Source organism: Humulus lupulus, chromosome X (assembly GCF_963169125.1).
Source record: "Humulus lupulus chromosome X, drHumLupu1.1, whole genome shotgun sequence".
Classification (NCBI taxonomy): domain Eukaryota; kingdom Viridiplantae; phylum Streptophyta; class Magnoliopsida; order Rosales; family Cannabaceae; genus Humulus; species Humulus lupulus.
This window is the reverse complement of record NC_084802.1, coordinates 22,856,990-22,877,973: the sequence shown is the minus strand read 5'-3', so window position 1 is coordinate 22,877,973 and position 20,984 is coordinate 22,856,990. Positions and strand designations below refer to the sequence as shown.

Below are 20,984 nucleotides of genomic sequence, written 5' to 3'. Positions count from 1 at the left end.
ATCTTTGTAGAGTTTTGTTCTATGAAAATTTCCTGTGAACTATTGTAAATGTACTTTCTATATTGCATATTATTCATTTCTTTTGAAAATATATGTATTATTAAAGCTAATTTTTACACATTTAACATCAAGATTTCAAATAACTTCAGTTAGTTAGTTAAATAAATTATCGTATTATAATTATACATATGACATGTGGCTAAAAAAAAGAACGAACTGATCGTAAGAAAATAAACATATTTGCAATAATTCCTGAGAAGTTTAAATGTATCCAAAGACTATTCAATGGAGTCTATTGAGCAAGGCTCCAAGGCTGCATCAATAAATTTCTCAACTAAGGGCCGAGGGACCTTTATGAATATCCAGATTTCACTAGTGGTATGAATTTATCAAAACTGGGTTTCGAAAAAAAAAAACGGTTTCATGAGCCAGAAATCACAACCAAGTAAGCATTTTGTAGGGAAAAAATGGAACACAAATAACCCGATTGAATACATCCGCAGACGATGAAAGCAGAAAACTGTCAAACAACTAAGCCTACATGCAATATATGTCAATTGTTACAGACACAAACGAAATTCTCAAAATATTTGTAAGGCAGACACTACAATCCATGTTTATATAGGCTTGATCTTGAAATGGAGCGAGATTAGAGAGAAAACAAAGCATTTCAGATCCTGCAATCACATAAAAAAAAACACACCATTAAGTTTTGAGATTTCATAGAGAGACAAAAGAAGAATATCCAAGTCAATATACTCATAGAAGACAACAACATACACCACTTCTAAAAGGGCGAATCACCCCTAACTTAATTTTTTTATGTTCTACGACCTAAAAACTAAACATAATACCAAGAGTCACTCTACCAGGGACCAGGGAGCTGTCATAAGTTACAGAGAAGTTAAAAATAGAATATTACAGATAAACTAAACTAATTCATTTCAGCATCTAACACGTACTTGGGCAAAATCAGAAGTTAAAGAATATGCTCCTCAAATGAAAATTATCAATCAGATAAATATATTATATTAAGGTTTTAGAGGAGTGTTTAAATGAACTGACCTGAACAAGATAATAGAAAATACGAAGCCCTTCTGGATCATTACTGCTTTGGACATCAACAAGGGATCCAATCTTTGAAGTAGTGAAGGAAATGTGCTCGTTCCCCATAACAATCTCAAGCTCTTGGCGACCAACACGATCAGGTTCTGGCCAGTTGTTATCATCTTCTTTCAAGATCTAAAGGAAAAAATATTGCAACATAAATTAGAACAAGGTCACACGTAAATTCGATCCATAATTAAAGAAAAGGGAGGAGGGGGTTGGGTGGGGTGTAGATAGGATAAGTAAAGAACCTATTGGGCCTATTCAGAGAAGTATGCGCGACACGAGTTTAAGGGTATCATATTTCCTGATCACTTATGAGAGAGCTATTAGGCTTTTTATTTTTCATCAAGTATAATATAGTGGCAGGTAAGAATGGGAAAACATGAAAACAACGAGACTTAAGGCCATACATACCCCATATTAGGTAGCACTGAACTTATACAGGGCAAGGCTTTATGATGTCAAGTGGGAAGATTAATGACATCAAAAGCATAACCTCTGTCTAGGTAACATTGCAACATTCAATATGTGAATAAAGTATTCAGGGCTCCGTCATTCCCTTCATTAACTAAAATTTCTCTCTTCTAATAAATGAACTTCTAAAACTCCACTTTAACTTAGCTTAAAAAACATAATTGTATCTTTCCTCTCTTTCCACCTAAACATTCTCAACAAACTTGGTTGGTTGTCCACAACTTTAGTATTAGCAACCTGAGAACAAAGAATATCATGTAAACAGTAATCAATGACTCATACTATCTTTCAACAGAGTAAGGATGAAAACTTAGTTTGGTGCTAATCATCCCACACTTTAACTGGGGAGGCCCATGAATCGGGCAGGTTGCAAATACTGGGCAGTTTCTAATCACATATCTATCCATTATCGAAAAATGGATAAAAAACTGAAAAGGAGCAGTTTCTAATAAAATCTCCATTAGAGAAGAACAGTTCAACTCTATTAGCTCAAGATGACAACGTTTCCCTAAGCCAAAGTCTCATACTTTTGTACTCAATGACTGCGAAACCCCACCTTAACATCAAGTTAACACGTCTGAGCATCCAAAGCAGAAAAACCCCAAAAGATAAGCAACGATAACCCTAAAACCTCAACCCTGTTTAACTTCAATTTACCCTTGCCAAAGATAAAACCCAAATCACACAAAAAAACAAACAGCCAAACAAAAACCCTAAACCCACCCAATCTTTTCTCTCGTAAATGTGACAGAGCCCTCCCCTCCCAATTTCTCCGAACCAATATAAAAACCCTAATCAAGAAAAACTATAATAATCAAAATGAAACGCCCTAAAATCCCAAATGTTGGGCAGAAAAGAAGTGAAGGGTGAGTGACCTCGCTATCGTTGATGATGCGACGGCATTCGCGGAGGACGGCGGGGGTGACGTAGACCTCCTTGCGAATAATGGTGTCGTTTTTGTAGTTGGAGTTGTTGGCGTACCGGAGCTTTCCGTCGGGTCGGAACTCGAACTCCAAGAATTCATGCCCAAATTTTCCCTTGTGACCCACATAGTATCTCAAGTAGAACTCGCTGTTCTCCTCTTCTCCAGCCATGCCTCTCTTTCTCTTGTTCTCTCTCTTCTTTTCTCTCCGACCCTGATATAGAGTTCTTCACGAGAACAGGGGAAGATTTTTGGGTGGGCCGGGAAGTTGGGCTACCGCGACTATCTCCTGGCCTAATATTTGGGTGGGCTTGATAATTGGGCTACCGAGAGTCGGAGACTGGCTCCTGGCCCAATTTTTTTTTTTTTTTGACAAACCCAATTTTCATAATTTCATTTCATCAGGGGTTGTTTGCCATATAATTAGTGGTACGTTTATTAAACTTCAATTGGAATTAGGATAATTAAGTGTAAAAAAGAATGAGAATAAAGTAAAAAAATAATGAAAATTATAATTTGTATTATATTATTTACTTACTGGAAAGAAAACATAATCTAAGAAATGTAATCTGAATGTTTTTAATCGACTAAATTATTATTTTTAATAAAATAATAATATCAACTAGTATTTTAAAGAGATGAATTTTAAATGATAAAATTATATTTTGATATTTAAAAAAAAAATAGAAGTTAAAGTATTCTATTTTTTTCTTCCACTTTATTTCATGTTGACTATCAATTTTTTTCATTTCATTAAATATATAAATGTAAATTATTATCAAACAAATAATTCTCATTCACTTTAATTAAACAAGTCATAGAATTAAAACTATCCCAAATACAGTTTGGAGACATCATTTGACTAAATAAATTATTTAATAAACAAAAAACAATAAATATTCAACTAAATTGGTGAAATTAATAAGTGTTGTAAATTCATGAGATTGGATTTACAAGGTAGATATGTATAGTTTACTAATTCTAGCTATATATTTTATAATCGTTGGATGCATATTTGAGTATTATTATCTGTCATTATCTGATAGCTATTTATTAATTTATTACAAGTATTATGGAATTTTAGAATTTTGGGGACACGAGTATTAGTAATTTTAATCTTAAATGATTATTCATGAATTTTGGTAATGTCAAAGTGGTAATTTTATTTATATTCAATAATAATTTTTTAAGTGTTACACAATGGTAGAACGATAATATTTTGATACTGAGTGGGCAATTTATAGCAAAATAATTAGTGAAAGAAAATTATAAATATTAACAAGAATTTTATTTGAAAAAATATTTTTTAATATCGATAAAATTTATTTTTAATAATAATATTTTGATTATATTTAGGTTACTAAATATTATTGGGGTTAATAATTTTGTTAATGTTGACGTCGTTTTTCGTAACTTAAATCATAGAGCAATTAAACAACATAACTATGGAGCGAATGAATAAAAAAGAAAAGCAAGAGGGTTTTTACGTAGTTCAGCAGTTAACTCTGCCTAATCTACGAGTCTATGTTATTAAGGCTTAAAGATTTCTGGAAATTCTTCAGAGATGAATTACCCAGAAATTATTCTCCAGCCAAAAGAAATCAATCCCCTACAAGTGGTCATTCATCCTCTATTTATATGGGGGGTTACAGAGTTCATTCCCACATATCTCGAGAAGATATTCTGTATATCAATTTAAATAATGACATTAAATACAATATCTCCTACATATATGGAAATGTCCCATAAGAATCGGGAATGGATAACAGACTAAATAATATCCCTTAAATGTTGGGATTATACAACAATAAATATGTTCATACATAACGGGCTATCCCAGATGACTCATCAGGTCTTCGAGATCAGCGATCGACCCTGTGGCTGTCAAGACTTATGGTACTACTACAAGCTTGCCACCCTATGTAACGACCCAAATTCGCTAATAAGGCTTAAGGGCCTTGATTAGTGTGCCTGGAGGGCTTAATGAGAATTATGTGTGACTTTAATGAGTAAAATGCATGATTATGATTTAAAGCATGTTATATGACTATTTGAATATTTGAGATGCATGACTATGTGTATTAGTATGCATGTAGGCCCTGATTAGGTTAGAAGGGCATAATCGTGATTTTGGCCATTATGGGCATAACTGTGTTTATATATGTGATAATTGTTGAGGCCACATTATTATGTGGATATATCTGTGATCTGTGACTCGAGACGATCCTAGTGAGCGGAATAGCGAAAAAGTCATGGCGGGGACTTATACCCGGCTCGGGGTGAGCCTGGGGGTATAAATGGGAATTTAGTGAGTATATTGGGGTCTATTTTGACATCGAGGAATATTACTGGTGAATAATTAGGTATCGTGAATTAAGCGGTAAATATTAGAGACACTCGAGGAGTTAGCGGGAATTGGGGTGAAATGACTAAAATGCCCCTAAATGGATGAAAGGGTTTAGAATTAATAGGGAGGGCATTAAGGTCATTTAGATTTTTAAAGATGGGTATTACTGAGGCTTTATGTTAGTGGAAGTTGTAGAAAAGTATAGAAGTCTGAAAGAAAAGAAGGAAAAGGAAGGGAGAAAACAGAGAGTTTTCTAAGGTCGGTTTATGCTTTCTTCATCAGTTTCTTGAGTATTTTTGGAGCAAAGCTCAGAGGAGAGCTGGGTTAGGCTGAGCATCAAGGATCCTAAGCTAGGTTTGAGGAATTGGCAGAGGTTTAGCAAGAATACCCTAACACTTGAGGTAAGGCTTTGTAGTTTCTTCAGTTTCTGGTTTCGGTTTTTGAACTATGGTGTATAAGCTGAGTTTGATGGGAACTTTAGGGAATTCAGGCCAAAGGTTGAGGAAGAGCAAGCTAAGGAGGTGTAGAGGTTGTCTTGAAACCGAATTCCCACTAAAGGTATGAAATTCTAAGCTTTTAACTTTGATGTTCAACTGGTTTCTACTGAGTTTTGAGTTTAGGGTCAGCTATGGTAAATTTTGGGATTAAGGATGCATGTGATTGGTTTTTTAGTATTTGGGGTGCTTGGGACGAGTGGAGTATGTTAATAAGGTTGTTTTTGAGTTTGGTGAAGGTTTGGAGAAGTTTTGGTTGAGTTTGGTTCGAGAAAATCGCAGGAGGGAAAACTGAAGTGTTGGCTGTCTGTGACTAGCGCTACAGCGCTAGCCTTTGGGCGCTGTAGCGCTAGGCCAAGCTCCCTGGGGGATTTTGCTTCTGCTTGTAGCGCTGTAGCGCCCTCCTAAGAGCGCTGTAGCGCTGCCCTGTTTTCACAAAGGGATTTTAGGGTTATTTTCAAGGGTTTTTGACCAAGGGTTTGGGGTTTGATTCCACCACCTTGTTTGGTGGAACTAGGACTTCCCGGGGGCTTGGGATTGGTCCCGAGGCTAGGTTTTGGGCTTGAGGTTTGATGATGACTTTGGCCTATGGTTGTGTTTAGGTGAGCGCTAGGGCTCGAGAGGGATCGTGCTCAAGGAGTCGAGTAATCAAAGCTAGCAAAACGAAAGGTAAGAAAACTGCACCTGGTTATATGTTTGTGATGGGACTAAGTGCTCCCAATATTTGTATTATGTCAATGATGGTATTATGCCATGTGACATGTGATAGTGGCCTAAGGGTGCCATACACAATATTTGCTCACAGGGCGCGGCTTGGCCACTGGTAGCCGAGGACAGCTTATTATTCACTGAGCTCGGTTTAAGCGGGCTGGAGTCAGTGGGATAACGGAGGGAGTGGCCTGAGGGCGCTAGCCCTAGTTATCACTTGTGAACTGATATATGATATGAGTTGATATGTTTAGTATGTGGAATACTTGATTATACTGAATGCTTATATGGTTGAGAATATGTGATGCGACATGAGATGTTGATTTGTCTGCTGATTGTTTATGCTCTGTTGTTGTGTTTTCTTGCTGGGCCTTGGCTCACGGGTGCTACGTGGTGCAGGTAAAGGCAAAGGCAGGTTGGACCAATCCTGAGATGGAGAGTTGCGGGGTTGAATGTACATAGCCAGCTGTTCGATCGCCATGGTCGAGGAGTGGAGCAGGACATGGATTGCCTAACTGTCTGTTTTGCCTTAGTATGGCTTAATTTTGTATTTAAACCTTATGACTTTTGTAAACGGTCTTTAAACTCAATATTTTTTTGGGATCCCGTGTAATCAAGAAACGACTCTCTATGAAAATGTGACTTTTGAGACCAAAACATTTTAACCCTAGTTCCTTTATAGTTTCAATAGCACGTTTTTAATTAAATGACTTGATTAGCAAGTCTAGCACTTTATAAACACACAGTGTAACGGTCTTGGCTATCCAAGGCGTTACACCCTACTTCAGGACATGCTCGGAGTAGATTGACACTATCGAAGCTATCATACTCGAGCCTGTACTTCCCAAGCTCGGACTGTTTCATTACAAGACAATCGATAATGGATGTATCGCAACGTCATGTCATTTCGAACTCAGAAAGCATCCCGAGGTTATATATCTTCGAGGTCGTTGTTTTACTTCAGAGATCTTGCAGCTGGACCATACAATGTTTTTATACATTTCGAGGTCACACTTAACAAGTCCAGTTTTCGAGGTCATAACCTTTGGTCTCGAAATCTGAGCATAATAGTTTGCCCCCTCAAAAGTATTAGTTCGAATCCTATGAGAAGGAAACTTTTGAACTGCTCATCTTGGAAACTGTACCATAAAAAACACTCGAGTGTGGACACACGTCAACTGGGTATTGATCAATCAAAGTACTTGAGTACCTTGGAAACCTGCACACGTCCATCCGCCTGCCACTCTTTATGGTACTATCAACTCACAGGTCCCTAGCCGTTAGATCTGATACGGAATCTGGCTAATGGCCTAGATTAATTCGGCTTTTTACACTCCCATGGGTTTATAAATATGTCTCCATTCGTCATCCCCATTTTATTTTCACGTTCAAGCCTTTGCAAAGAGAAAAGAAGAAAGAACCAGAGAATATCGCCCAGTTCTTGCATGTTCTCCAAGCCATGAATACAGAGCAACGTTCACCTCTTCGACTCTGTGAGATTGTTTTAGCAACCACTTATTCGATCATCAATCTCTCTGTTTCCGCCGACCACATTGTGTAAGTTTCTGTTCATAGCTTCGTATGCCCGTATATTTTTCATACATGTTTATATTGTTGTACTGTTAATTCCCTTGCTAGTTTTGCACATTAGAATGTTTCAGTACATACTAGTCTTAAGTTCTGATATCATGGGTTCCAAACCTAGTTCATGCGTAGAAGCCCCAGACATGGTTCTTTTACTAAATTTTTTGGATTTTGAATGGCATATCTTGTACACCAAGATATCGGGTATAAAATTAGGGTTTTATAAAATGCATGTTTCTTAAAAATTTCACTCTTTGGGTAACCGCCAACTTTTTCCCTGAAATATCGGGATCTTCAAAAATAAATCCACCTTCCTTTCTTTCGGTGGAATACACGCTCCGAGACTGGCCTCGTCCATTGGATCGAGTTTTCCTTGTAGCCTCAATCATTCGAGCTTAGGTCATCCCGATTTTTCATTATTTCTTGTTCGCTTGGCCTTCACCCTTTTGCTCTCTTGCTAGATGCCGTAGAACTCGGGAAAGTGGTGGGGGTCAAAGCTCGCGATTCCTTAATCACCAGTAACTCCGAGCTCGGAGTCCCCTTTTACTCGGAACCAGCGCTTGATTCGGGAGCACGAACTGAGGTGTGAGCAGGAAGACATCTGAGATCATTTTCGATGTCAGATAGACGAGGTCAAAGAAGGAAAAAGGAAAAAACTAAGGGTCGCCATCTATCCAGATCTAGATCCCAAGCCTAGACCGATTCCCCTCGACCCTACCCTCAGAGTGACAGTTGCCTTTAGGCCATGTGATCTCCAATTCTTACTGATGGGGGAACCTTCTACCTCACAGCCAACCTCCGTCCCCACCTTGAAGAGGGAATTTTTTGAGGCCGAGCATTATTGGAGCTCGATCTCTTCATTAGGGCAAATCTCTGACATTCTAGCCCTCCACAATATTGGACTGTCAGGCTCGCTGAGGTGTCGAGCTCCGGCCTCCCACGAGCAAAGTTGCCACGCCCTGGGAGATGGGAATCCTGACAGTAAGCTAAGATATGCAACTTGGAACCAGGAACATATGAAGGTAGGGGTTGTACTGCCCTTAAAGTCCTTTTTCAAAAACTTCACGGACTTTGTTAGGCTTGCCCCTTTCCAGCTCAACACCAAATCGTACAGGGTTTTGTCCGCCTTGAGGTCGCTTTACCACGAGCTAAAGTGGGAAGGACCTTCGCCAAAGGATATCCTGTATCTCTTTTGTTTGAAAAGCAATCCCTCCCGGGCTTGGGGAGGGGACGACTTCTATTACCTCTCGAGCTATCCCAAAGAGAAGAAAATATTTGAGGATCTTCCCAACCATCCCCCAGACGTCAAGAAGGCTTTCTTTTGGACGGATGGCCTGGCTCCTTCCAGACACTGCTCGTTCAAGCGAATTTGTAAGTCCCTAACTAATTTCTTCTTTTTGTGCTCAAGTTTTGTTTGAGCTCGCGCTTATTCATAATATGTTCATTTTTCCAGCCAACTACCGTCATCCTACCCCCACCAAGGAGATGAAAGAGCACAAGGAGGCTCTGCCCCAACTTCCCTATGGCAGGAGGTCCCTCTCCTACATGAAGACAAACTCCGAGCCTGTGGCCTCCTGGCAAAGGATCAGTCCACATTCGACTGGTCTAACAAAAGATATACCCAGTGGGAGCTTACGCCTCTCCCAACTGGCAACCTTCCTCCGAGGCGAAATGCTAAGCCGCCATCCCCAGCTTGACATCGCAAGAGCCCATAATCGGGGAACGAGGCCAACGATGAAGCCTTGAGCTCGAGCTCGAGTGACAGAGGTACGGTCATCCTTAGCTCGGATTTGTGGTCTCCCTCACTACTTAAGCATAAGCCTGACAAATTAGTGTTGTGTAAGGATGATAGGGACCATTTTTATGTATGGTATTGGGTAGATGAGAGGGTTCATAGGTTCGATAGTTGGCTCGGGAAGTATGACACTATGTATAGTCTGAACGAGGTATGGAACGAAATAGTTGTTCAATACGGGACAAACGACTATAGAGACCTTTCGAGGTTGACTTCCACTTATAGGGAAGGTACTCTCCCCGCCTCCTCTAAAGATGGGGGAATTACGTGGTCGCCAAGCACAAGCTCAGGGGAGAGTTCCAGTTAGGTTTCTCTCTACTTGTTTTTTTATTCCTTGCCTGTCTGCATCATGCCAACTTTTTGTCTTGGAATATCTCATAATGCGGTGTAACTGTGCAGGTGATATGGATTCCGACCTCGACACTGTGCTTGCTAGTGGCAAGGGAGCCCAGAGGAGTAAGCGCATGAGGGGGTCGAAAAAATCAGACCGACCTGCCAAGGTCCTTAAGAGGACCAAGAAGACACCTCCTCCACTAGCTCCATCTGTTACGACCCCAGCTGTGGATCCAGCTCCTCAGGTCGAAGTGTCCTCTTCGGTCGTTCCTCCCGTGCCTCCTTCGATCCTGGCCCACTCCACGCTTGGTCCACCTCCGAAAAAGCCTTCGGCCTCCAAAACGCATATGCTGTCGATTTTTACTCACGTCGACGAGTATGTAATTGACAATGCTGCCGGATCCCATGGGGATACACTTGGCTCAGACATTCTTTCTCGAGTGGGCAGAGCTTTGGTGGCTTTGATGCCCCTCATTGGCAGTTTTTGAACAATGCTCGAGTCTGCAACACACTTTATGAGAAGAGTATCAAGTTCACTGATGTGGTAACTTCCCTCATCTTGTTACTAGTTGTACTTATACTTAGTCCATGTTCTAATTTGATTTCTTTGTGTGTCAGACTCTTGTTGTCTCTGCTCAACTTAATTATAAGTTGAATAGTGAGGTCCATTCAAGCAAGTCTTATGCCCAGGAGGCGAAGGATCTCCAACTCAAGCTTAGTGATGAGCTCAAGGCCACAAAGGCAAAGATGGAGGCTGAAGCTGAATAACTAAAGGCCAAGACAGCCGAGCTCTAGAAGGTGAATGCCTGGCTCGCGGAGCTTGAGAATATTAATGCCAAGCTTGAGGAGGAGAAGGCGACCACTTTCAAGATTATGGAGGGCGAAAAGGCTCGTCTCCTTGCAGATTTTAAGGAGAAGAAGGATCGGGCGGTCGACCTGGCCATGTATAGGATCTGGGCCAGTAATGCTGATCTCGATACCAGTTTCTTAGGCTCTTTCGAGGAAGAACTAGTGGCCAAGTGGAAAGCTCGGCTCGATGAGGAAGAGGCTGCTCGGGAGGAGGCAGAGAGAGCCAAGGAGGATGCTCCTCCCTCCTAAGTCTCTACCTGGGGCTACGTCCCTTCAAATTTTTTGTAATAGTTTTTTTTTTTTTTTTATCTTTTGCTTTTTATGCCCCTGGGGCTAAGACAATTTATAGCTCTTGAAAGAGCTATTTTCTTATGATATTTATAATACCGTATTCGACTTTACTTTAATATTTTTGCTTTACATTTCTTAGGTCGAAATATTTCACGCAATTTATATTAAAGTGTCCTTATGTCTGTTTATTCATACAAACACGCAGTGGATTTTTAGGCTCGAGCTTCCATGCATTCATGCATAGTTTGCACGATATATCCGTATCCGATCTCGTTAATTGTCAAGCTCGAAAGTTATTTTTACCATGCACCCAAAAGTACTTCTATGGCGTGTAACGTAGGTGGTTTAGTTATATCTTGCTTTTTTAGTTACTTTTCCTCGTCCTTGTTGGGGTTTTATGCCCTAATTAAAACCCAAATTATTTGTAATCTCATTTTATTATCAATAAAAGAATAGAAATCATTTTTTTTACTTGGTTAATTACTTTGCTCACATGCTTTATTTTCATGATTATTTGTTTAATATAAACTTCTATTAAATCTCAAGCATATAACTAATCTTATTTATAGTGACGTAATCACAATGGAATATAAATATGATTATATGTTCAAAATAAGTTAGTCCTAAAATTAGTCAGTGCACCGGATTTACACTGACTTGCCAATCTACGATATGATCTACTTACACATTACAGTGTTATGTTCTTTCCAGAACATTAGCAAAGTAGATAAGATCGGATGTATTTGTTACATCGGACTGGACCGATATTGACAGTTGATAAGATAAGTAAGCATACTGTTATTATCTATTCTAGTCATATCATATAGTTGACCATAGGTCAATTCAATTGCAATTATGAGTGGTTAGTATTCTAACTGATTGTATTATTTGAGTTCTTTGACTTGTTCGTTACCAGTTTACCCTACGAACTAGCCCATACTTACATCTTGGGAACTCGGTAGTATAATTGAGTGGGAGTGTAAATCATAGATATGAACATCTATAGCTTCTGATGAAGAAGTGAAACGATGGTTTCCTTTTAGTTTGGTTCAAGGTGTTAAATGATAGAGATCTCATTTCAGTAATTAAATTAGTTTATTGAAATCTCATTTACAAGGAACTAAATGTTTTAAGGATAAAATACAATGAGGGGTAAAACGATATTTTAGTCCTATCTCATTGTATACCGTCTATAGAGGATTGAGTGACAATTATGGTTGTAACAATGGATAATTAATAGAGTATCTATATTTGTTATAGAGCGTTCTATGAATTCAAGAGTGCAATTCCGAGTCTATAGTGGAGTCACGATGAATTAATAAGTTAGTAAATTTATTTGTTAGATTTATGATAACTTTTTGGAGCTTGATTTCATAGGTACAATGGTCCCCATTGTACCTTGGATAAAATCATCTAGATAGTCTCAATTAATTGATTTAATTATCAAAGTTGACCAGGTCAATTTTGGATAGTTTCACAGAGTTGTGTAATTTTGAGAAGAAAAGAGAAATTATGGCAGATTTATTAATTAAGATAAATTGGTATCTAAATTAATAAATAAGTTTAAATCAAGGTTCAAATTATAAATAATTAATTTGATAAAGGATTTAATTAATTATTTAATTAATTAAATCAATAGAAAATAATACAGGCCTTGATTTTAAGTCAAATGGGCTTATAATCAAATGAGAAATTTCACGGGCCTATAGCCCATGATAATTTCGACATAGGGCTTCAAAATGACTATTATTTTATTGATTTTTTAATTAAATTAAATGGCCTAATTGAGTCTATAAAAGGAGTGCTTAGAGAGAAGTCAAAACACAAGTTTAATCACTGGTTTTCTGATAGTTTTAGATTCTCTCTAAACACAAGTCATTTTCAACGCCTCTTTGTTATTTTCTCTTCTTCTCTCTATATCTATCTCATGTGTTGAGAATTGCCCACACTAGTTTAGGTGGTTCTAAGGATACATTGGAAGATTGTGAAGAAAATAGAAGATCGGTTCAGTTTCTTGATAATACTCTGCGACAGAGAGGATACAAGAGTTAGAGAAACTGAAGGAATGACTGTTTCATTCCACTGCGTATACTGTAAGTATTCTATTATTTGTTTCTCTTTGAATTCAATTTTAGAAACATGTTTTAGGCTATCTCGTATTAATTTGTTTAATATTAGATATACATGAAAATAAATAAAGATCCTGTATAAGTTTTTCTAACAGTCCTTGGGTAGTTCCCCAAGGTTATGAGGTCGAAACCATCTTTTTGCAGGATATTCCAGTCTCGATCTCGACTTAGCTTGAAGAAGGTTGTGTTCCAACTTACTGCCGATTAGTTTTAGCTGGTTCGTTCCAAACCTATTCAGGTCGTGTTTGGTTTGTAATCCATAAACTTATATTCTTGATCTAGTTATATCTAGATCGCGTATTTGGTTACATCCAAACACTTTTATTTTTCCATAATTTGGTTATATCCAAAACATCTTAGCTCGCGTATTTGGTTATATCCAAGCACTTCATTTTTAATAATTTGGTTATTTCCAAACTATCTTAGTTCGCGTATTTGGTTATATCCAAACACTTTATTTTTAATAAATGGGTTATTTCCAAACTATCTTAGCTCGGGTATTTGGTTATATCCAAACACTTTATTTTTAATAATATATGCTATTTCATTTTTTCAAGCTAATGGTATATGTACCACTAATGCCCCCTTACTATCCTATGAGTGTGACCATAGGTTATTAAATTAAGAGAGTTTGCAAAAAATACAGCATATTGAAACAAAATCGAACTTTATTTGAATAATTTATTAATAGAAACATAGTTCAGATAAACAAGTATGGTTACAGGTGACATCATTCCTACACTATTGATAGTAAGGTCGTAGATGTTCGCCATTCCATGCTCGTGGTACCAAACTACCATTCAATCTTGCCAACTTGTAGAGGCCAGGTCGGATAACTGATTCGATCTGATAAGGTCCTTCCCAATTAGGCCCGAGCACGCCAGCAGCTGGATCCCGTGTTTCCAAGAACACACGCCTAAGCACCAAATATCCTACCCCGAATTTCCTTTCTCGAACCCTTTTATTGAAATACTGGGTAGCTCGTTGTTGGTATACAACATTTTTTAGCTGTGCCTCATCCCTTCTTTCTTCAATCAGGTCCAGACTTACTTTGAGCTGGGATTGGTTCGAGGCTTAATCATAAGCGTGGGTTCAAATGGTGGGTATTTCAACCTCAATTGGAAGCATAGCCTCGCATCCATATGCCAGAGAAAAAGGGGCATGTCCTGTTAAAGTACGAGCTGTGGTTCGATATGCCCACAAAACTTGGGGCAATTCTTTGGGCCATTTCCTTTTAGCTTCTTCCAACTTTTTCTTCAGAGAACTCTTCAGGGTTTTGTTTATAGCCTCGACCTGGCAATTCGCTTGGGGATGGGCCACAGAGGAAAAACTTTTTACTATCCCATTTTTCTCGCAAAAGTTGGTAAACAGGTCGCTATCGAATTAAGTATCATTATCAGACACTATCTTCCTTGGCATACCATATTGGCAGATGATATTTTTTACCATGAAGTCCAAGACTTTTTTCGAGGTAATTGTCGCCAGAGGCTCGGCCTCAGTCCACTTCGTAAAGTAATCTACTGCGTATTTGACTCCGCCTTTGCCAGTTGGCAACGAGCCTATGAGGTGCTTGTGGGGCTGCTCTTTTGGAGTTGTGTCGGGGTCGTTTTGATGTGGTGGTAGGAGCATTTCTGGCTGTTGGGGGAGGCAGTAGGAGTGGGGCAGTGGGGATTTGTGGGGTCTTTGGTGGGACAGTGGTGTTTTTGGATGCTTTCTTGGGTGTTTTGGTTGTTTGTGGGCTAGAGGTTGGTGGTGGGACAGTGTTGTTCTTTTTTCTCTGTGCTCGCGTTTTGATGGTCATGATGGGCACAAAAAGACAGCACCTAATTCACAATGTTATCACACAACAAACAGAGCACCTGAACATAAATGCTTCAAAATTTTCCAGCAGAATAACAGAGCAAAATTTTTTTGTTTTGTACCACCCAGGAATGCCACAGATTATCCAACAGAGTTTCCAACAACTTTGCTCACCAGATCAAAGATTATCAGTACTCAAATGCCCCGTAGTATATATATATGTATATATATATTTTGCTTTATACGGGGGCAAGGAAATTATTACCCATGATTGAGAGGCTCGGCCGACTATTGGAATGCTTGGCTGGTGGTGGTGAGCCTCGGTCTGGTGGAATGCCGCCTGGGGTCGAGGTGGTGGGTCGTGGGTCTTCGTGAGATGGAGAGGCGAAGAAGTCGACGGGCAGGGACTCGCCTGGACTGGGTCGCAGCTTGCTCGGTTCGTGTGGGGCGGCTGAGTGGCGGGTTGTGTGTGGTGTCTGCTGGGTGAAGGGCGGCTGAATGTGGTTGTGTGGCTGGTTGGAGACGTGTGGTCGTGGGTTTGGGTTCGGTGAGAGGGCGGTGGCTGGGTGAAGGGGGTGGGGTCGTGGGATAGGTGGGGTCGACTGGTGGGTCGGCTGGGTTCGTGGGTGTGGAAGATAGAGAGGGATGGGGTATTAGGGTATATACACATGTATTTATATATATATATTTATAAACTAAATAGTTGAAATATATACAGATATAATGTATAATTATTAGATATATATTATACTGATATATATATAGTTTATAAATATAATAATATATTTTTTTCTTTTACTGAAGTTATATACATATATGTAGATTTTGTATAGTTATTTGTTTATACATATATATATTTTATATAATATGATACATGTGTATATGCCCATGAAGGAAACCACGACCCAGGAATTTTCTCTGCCCAGATTGCTAACATTTTGCCCAGGATTTGCTTCAGCAACCCAAATTTGACGTAACTCCCTTTTTTTTTTCGGAAATCTTTGCGGCTATTTTGCTGAAGCAAAACTCACGCAAAACCATCAGACTCCAGAATTACTTCCAAAACACCCTGTTTCTTGCTGTCTTAACACCTGAAACATCAAAATAAACATAAAAATGCTCCAAAACACCACAATAACATGGGATTAAAATTACAAAAAGTGAAATTAAAATAAAAATAAAAATAATTATAATTAAAAACACTCATATGTATAAATATATATATTTTTTTTCTTTTCTTTCTGTTTTCCTCTTCTTTTTGTCTCTTGTTTTTTTTTTTTATATACAATATCAGTTTACACTTGCTTCTTGCTGGGTTGTCTTTAAATTAGTGCCTGAATCACTTGACAACCCAAATCAACCTCAGCTTTAAGGATCCTCCAAAGTGATGGAGGTCTTCTCGCGGTTGACCTCACCTCCCAAATAATGTTTCAGCCGTTGCCCATTCACTTTAAACTCCCTTCCGGATTGATCTTCGCGAACCTCAACTGCTCCAAAGGGGTAAACTCGCACCACTGTGAATGGGCCAGACCAGCGGGACTTTAACTTGCCAGGAAATAACTTCAAGCGCGAGTTGAAAAGCAATACTTTCTGCCCCTTCTCAAAGACCCGAGCTTGAATTTTCTGATCATGCCACCTCTTAGTTTTCTCCTTGTACAACTTGGCATTTTCATAGGAGAACAACCTCAGCTCTTCCAGCTCATTTAACTGTAACTTTCGAGCTTCTCCAGCAGCTTGGAGGTCCATATTCAGTCTCTTAGTGGCCCAATATGCCTTATGCTCCAACTCAACGGGCAAATGGCAAGCTTTTCCAAAAACCAAACGATACGGTGACATTCCCAAAGGGGTTTTGAAACATGTTCTATAGGCCCAAAGAGCATCATCCAATCGCTGAGACCAATCCTTTCTACTAGGATTCACCACTTTCTCTAGGATTCCCTTGATCTCCCTATTGGATATTTCCGCTTGACCATTGGTTTGGAGGTGGTAGGCTGTGGCAATCTTGTGCTTCACACTGTATTTGGCTAACAAAGCTGCCAAAATCTTGTTAACAAAGTGGGTGCCTTCACCGCTTATAAGAGCCCTTGGAGTGCCAAAGCGGGTGAACACATGCTTATGTAGGAACTTCATGACCACCTTGGAATCATTGGTAGGACTTGCCACTGCCTCAACCCACTTAGAGACGTAATCTACTGCTACCAAGATATACAAATTGCCAAATGATTGTGGAAATGGCCCCATGAAGTCGATTCCCCAAACATCGAACAATTCCACTTCAAGGATGCTATTCAAGGGCATTTCATTCCTTGCTGAAATATTTCCAACACGCTGGCAGCGATCACATCTCTTAGCAAATTCATGAGCATCCTTGAAGATAGAAGGCCAATAGTACCCCGATTGAAAAACCTTAGCGGCTGTCCGCTGCCCCCCAAAATGTCCACCATAAGGAGCTGAATGACAATGCTCTAGGATGCTAGAAACTTCCTCCTCAGGCACACAACGCCTCATGACTCGATCTGAACATTGTTTGTACAAATAGGGCTCATCCCAATAATAGAATCTCACATCATGAAAGAACTTCTTGAGTTGCTGCCTATTCAAATCAGGAGGCTGCAAACCACTCACCAAATAGTTGACAAAATCAGCGTACCATGGAATAGTGGTTTGGTTCACAACCAACAATTGCTCATCGGGGAATGTCTCTTTAATAGGCCCTTCATTTTGATTTTCACTTCCAGCTTCAAGTCTAGATAAGTGGTCAGCCACTTGGTTCTCCGTTCCTTTTCTATCCCGAATTTCCAAGTCAAATTCTTGAAGAAGCAACACCCATCGAATAAGTCGTGGCTTAGCATCCTTTTTGGCAATTAGATACTTGATTGCTGAATGGTCTGTATAAACGACCACTTTAGTCCCCACAAGATAAGCTCTAAACTTGTCAAAAGCAAACACCACCGCCAAAAGCTCTTTCTCGGTGGTAGTATAGTTCAATTGGGCATCGGCTAATGTCTTGCTTGCATAATAAATGGAATGAAAAACCTTCTCTTTTCGCTGCCCAAGTATAGCCCCCACAGCAAAGTCACTAGCATCACACATCAATTCAAAGGGGAGAGACCAATCCGGAGCTACAATGATGGGTGCGGTGATAAGAGCCTTTTTTAAAGTCACAAATGCTTCTTGACACTCCTTGGTGAACTCAAATGCTCGATTTTGCTCAAGTAAAGAACAAAGGGGCTTAGAAATCTTTGAAAAATCTTTTATAAACCTCCTATAGAAGCCCGCATGCCCCAAAAAGCTTCTAATCCCCTTGACGGTAGTAGGTGGTGGCAATTTTTCTATAACTTCCAGCTTTGCTCTATCCACTTCTATGCCCTTGTTAGAAATTCTATGGCCCAACACAATGCCTTCTTGAACCATGAAATGGCATTTTTCCCAATTGAGTACCAAGTGTGTTTCTTCACATCTAGCCAAGACTTGCTCCAAGTTAGCCAAACAAGTGTCAAAAGACTCCCCAAATACTGAAAAATCATCCATGAAGACTTCAAGAGACTTTTCCACCATATCTGAGAATATTGCCATCATACAACGTTGGAAAGTGGCGGGGGCGTTGCACAACCCAAAAGGCATCCTCCTAAAGGCAAAGGTGCCATAAGGACAAGTAAAGGTAGTCTTCTCTTGGTCTTCCGGCGCAATGGAAATTTGATTATAGCCTGAATACCCATCAAGGAAACAATAAAACTCCTTTCCCGCCAACCGATCAAGCATTTGGTCAATAAATGGCAGCGGGAAGTGGTCTTTGCGAGTAGCCTTATTCAACTTCCGATAGTCCATACAAACACGCCAGCTCGTTACTTGTCTTGTGGGAATCAACTCATTGTTTTCATTAGCCACCACCGTGACTCCACCTTTTTTAGGAACACACTGAATTGGGCTGACCCAAGAACTGTCTGAAATTGGGTAAACAATGCCATAATCCAGCCACTTAATTATCTCTTTTCTAACCACTTCCTTCATGATAGGATTAAGCCTTCGCTGCTGCTCAACAGAATTATTACAGCAATCTTCCAACAGAATTTTATGCATACAAAATGAAGGACTTATCCCCTTGATATCCGCCATAGTCCAACCAATGGCTCTTGTGTATTTCTTCAAAACAGCCAGCAACAAACTCTCTTTTTCAGCCCCTAACATGGCTGAAATGATCACAGGCAAGGTCTCATCATCTCTCAAATAGGCATACTTCAAGTGATTAGGCAAAGGCTTCAACTCTAACTTTGGTGGCTCTTGAATAGAAGGTTTAGGAGGCTTAAAATTCCCTTCCGACAAGTTCAATGATTCAAAAGGCCTCCTAATTTTTGCAAAGGGCTGCTTTGACTCCACCCATGTAACTTGACTTTCTTCCTCTTCATTTAAGCTTTCAAGCTCTTCAAGTGACCTCACCCCCACTCCATCTTTACAAACTTCCTTGTGGAATTTTTCAGCAACAATAGACTCAATTACACTTAGCCTATTACATTCCTCAACCTCATCCGGAAACTTCATAGCATTGAACACGTTGAAAGTCACTTGTTGGTCATTCACCCTCATAGTAAGCTCCCCTTTTTGTACATCAATCAAGGTCCTCCCGGTAGCTAGAAATGGCCTACCCAAGATAATAGGAACATCTATATCCGCTTCATAATCAAGGATGATGAAATCAGCCGGAAAGATGAATTTGTCAACTTGCACAAGTACATCTTCAATTTTTCCTTCTGGGTGCGCCATAGAACGATCCGCTAATTGCAAAGTCACTGTGGTTGGTCTTGCTTCTCCAATCCCCAACTTCTTGAAAATCGACATGGGCATCAAATTGATACTAGCCCCCAAGTCACAAAGTGCTCTACCAACGTCTCTACCACCAATAGAACAAGGAATTGTGAAGCTGCCCAGATCCTTCAATTTAGGAGGAATTTTACTCTTCAATATAGCACTACAGCCTTCAGTCAACGCCACTGTTTCAAATTCACCAAGCCTCCTCTTTTTAGTTAAAATATCTTTCAAAAACTTCACATAGTTGGGCATTTGCTCCAAAGCTTCCACTAATGGTATATTGATGTGAAGTTGTTTCAAAACATCTAAAAATCTCCGGAATTGACTATCTTGTTGCTGCCTTTGAAAGCGTTGAGGAAATGGTGGAGGTGGCTTGCTTGTAGGCTCTCCTGTAGCATTTTGCGGAGGAATTGCTGCAGCAATTGCTTCAGGATCAGCATTTAATTCTTTTGATTTCACAGCTTTGTCTCCTTTGTCCCCACTATTTTGGATTGAAGTGGGCTCGCTGTTTCTGGCACAATTATCCTCAGTAAGTTCCACATTTTTGCCACTTCTCAAGGTAACCGCCTTGCAATGCTCCTTGCCATCTTTTCTTGGATTTTCTGTATCACTAGGCAAAGTGCCTTGTGGTCTATTCCTTAGCTCATTAGCAAGCTGCCCCAGCTGAGTTTCTAGATTCCTCAAGGATGCCGCTTGACTCTGAATTACAGCATCGTTCTTGGCCATATATTCCTTCATTAAACTCTCCAAAGAGCTTGATTGAGACACTTGAGGAGGAGGTGGTTGAGCTCTTTGTTGTTGTTGAGAAAACCCCGGTGGGTATGTAGGCTTGTTTTGCATTGGTGCTCCGCTTGAACTAGCTCCTTGACCCCCCCATGAGAAGTTCGGATGGTTCCTCCAACCCGGATTGTAAGAGTTCGACTATGGGTTGTTACAGCTCACATTTTGATTCCCCAAGTAACAAACTGATGCAGGATTTGATGGACAGCTGTCAAATGTGTGCCCATCTCCACAATAAACACAAGAAACATCTGCCACTTGGCCCATAGCAGCTGGCTGTACCATTCCCCCCAAACTCATGTTCTTGAGAAGGTTAGTCATTGAAGAAACTTGAGCTGTCAAAGCTGTCAATGCATCAACTTCAAGTAAACCAGCCACTTTTCGACTTGTTGAGGCTCTAACATTGGACCATTGATAATTGTTACTAGCTATCCTCTCCAAAATCTCATAGGCTTCATTATAGGACTTAGAGAGAATAGCCCCATTGGCTGAAGCGTCTAACACCATACGAGTGGAAGAATTGAGCCCATTGTAGAAAGTCTCCATTTGTATACAATGTGGG

At 39.7% G+C, this 20,984-nt stretch overlaps 1 protein-coding gene across 1 annotated transcript; it reads right to left on the bottom strand.

Annotated features, from left to right (window-relative positions):
• Positions 1 to 279: 279 nt before the first annotated feature.
• LOC133807276 (protein mago nashi homolog) lies at positions 280 to 2,703 on the bottom strand. The gene is made up of 3 exons (XM_062245491.1): positions 2,460 to 2,703; positions 1,066 to 1,242; positions 280 to 677 (listed from the first exon to the last, which is right to left on the bottom strand). The coding sequence occupies exons 1-3, from the start codon at positions 2,676 to 2,678 to the stop codon at positions 618 to 620; spliced, it is 456 nt and encodes a 151-aa protein (XP_062101475.1). The 5' UTR covers positions 2,679 to 2,703; the 3' UTR covers positions 280 to 617.
• Positions 2,704 to 20,984: the final 18,281 nt, after the last annotated feature.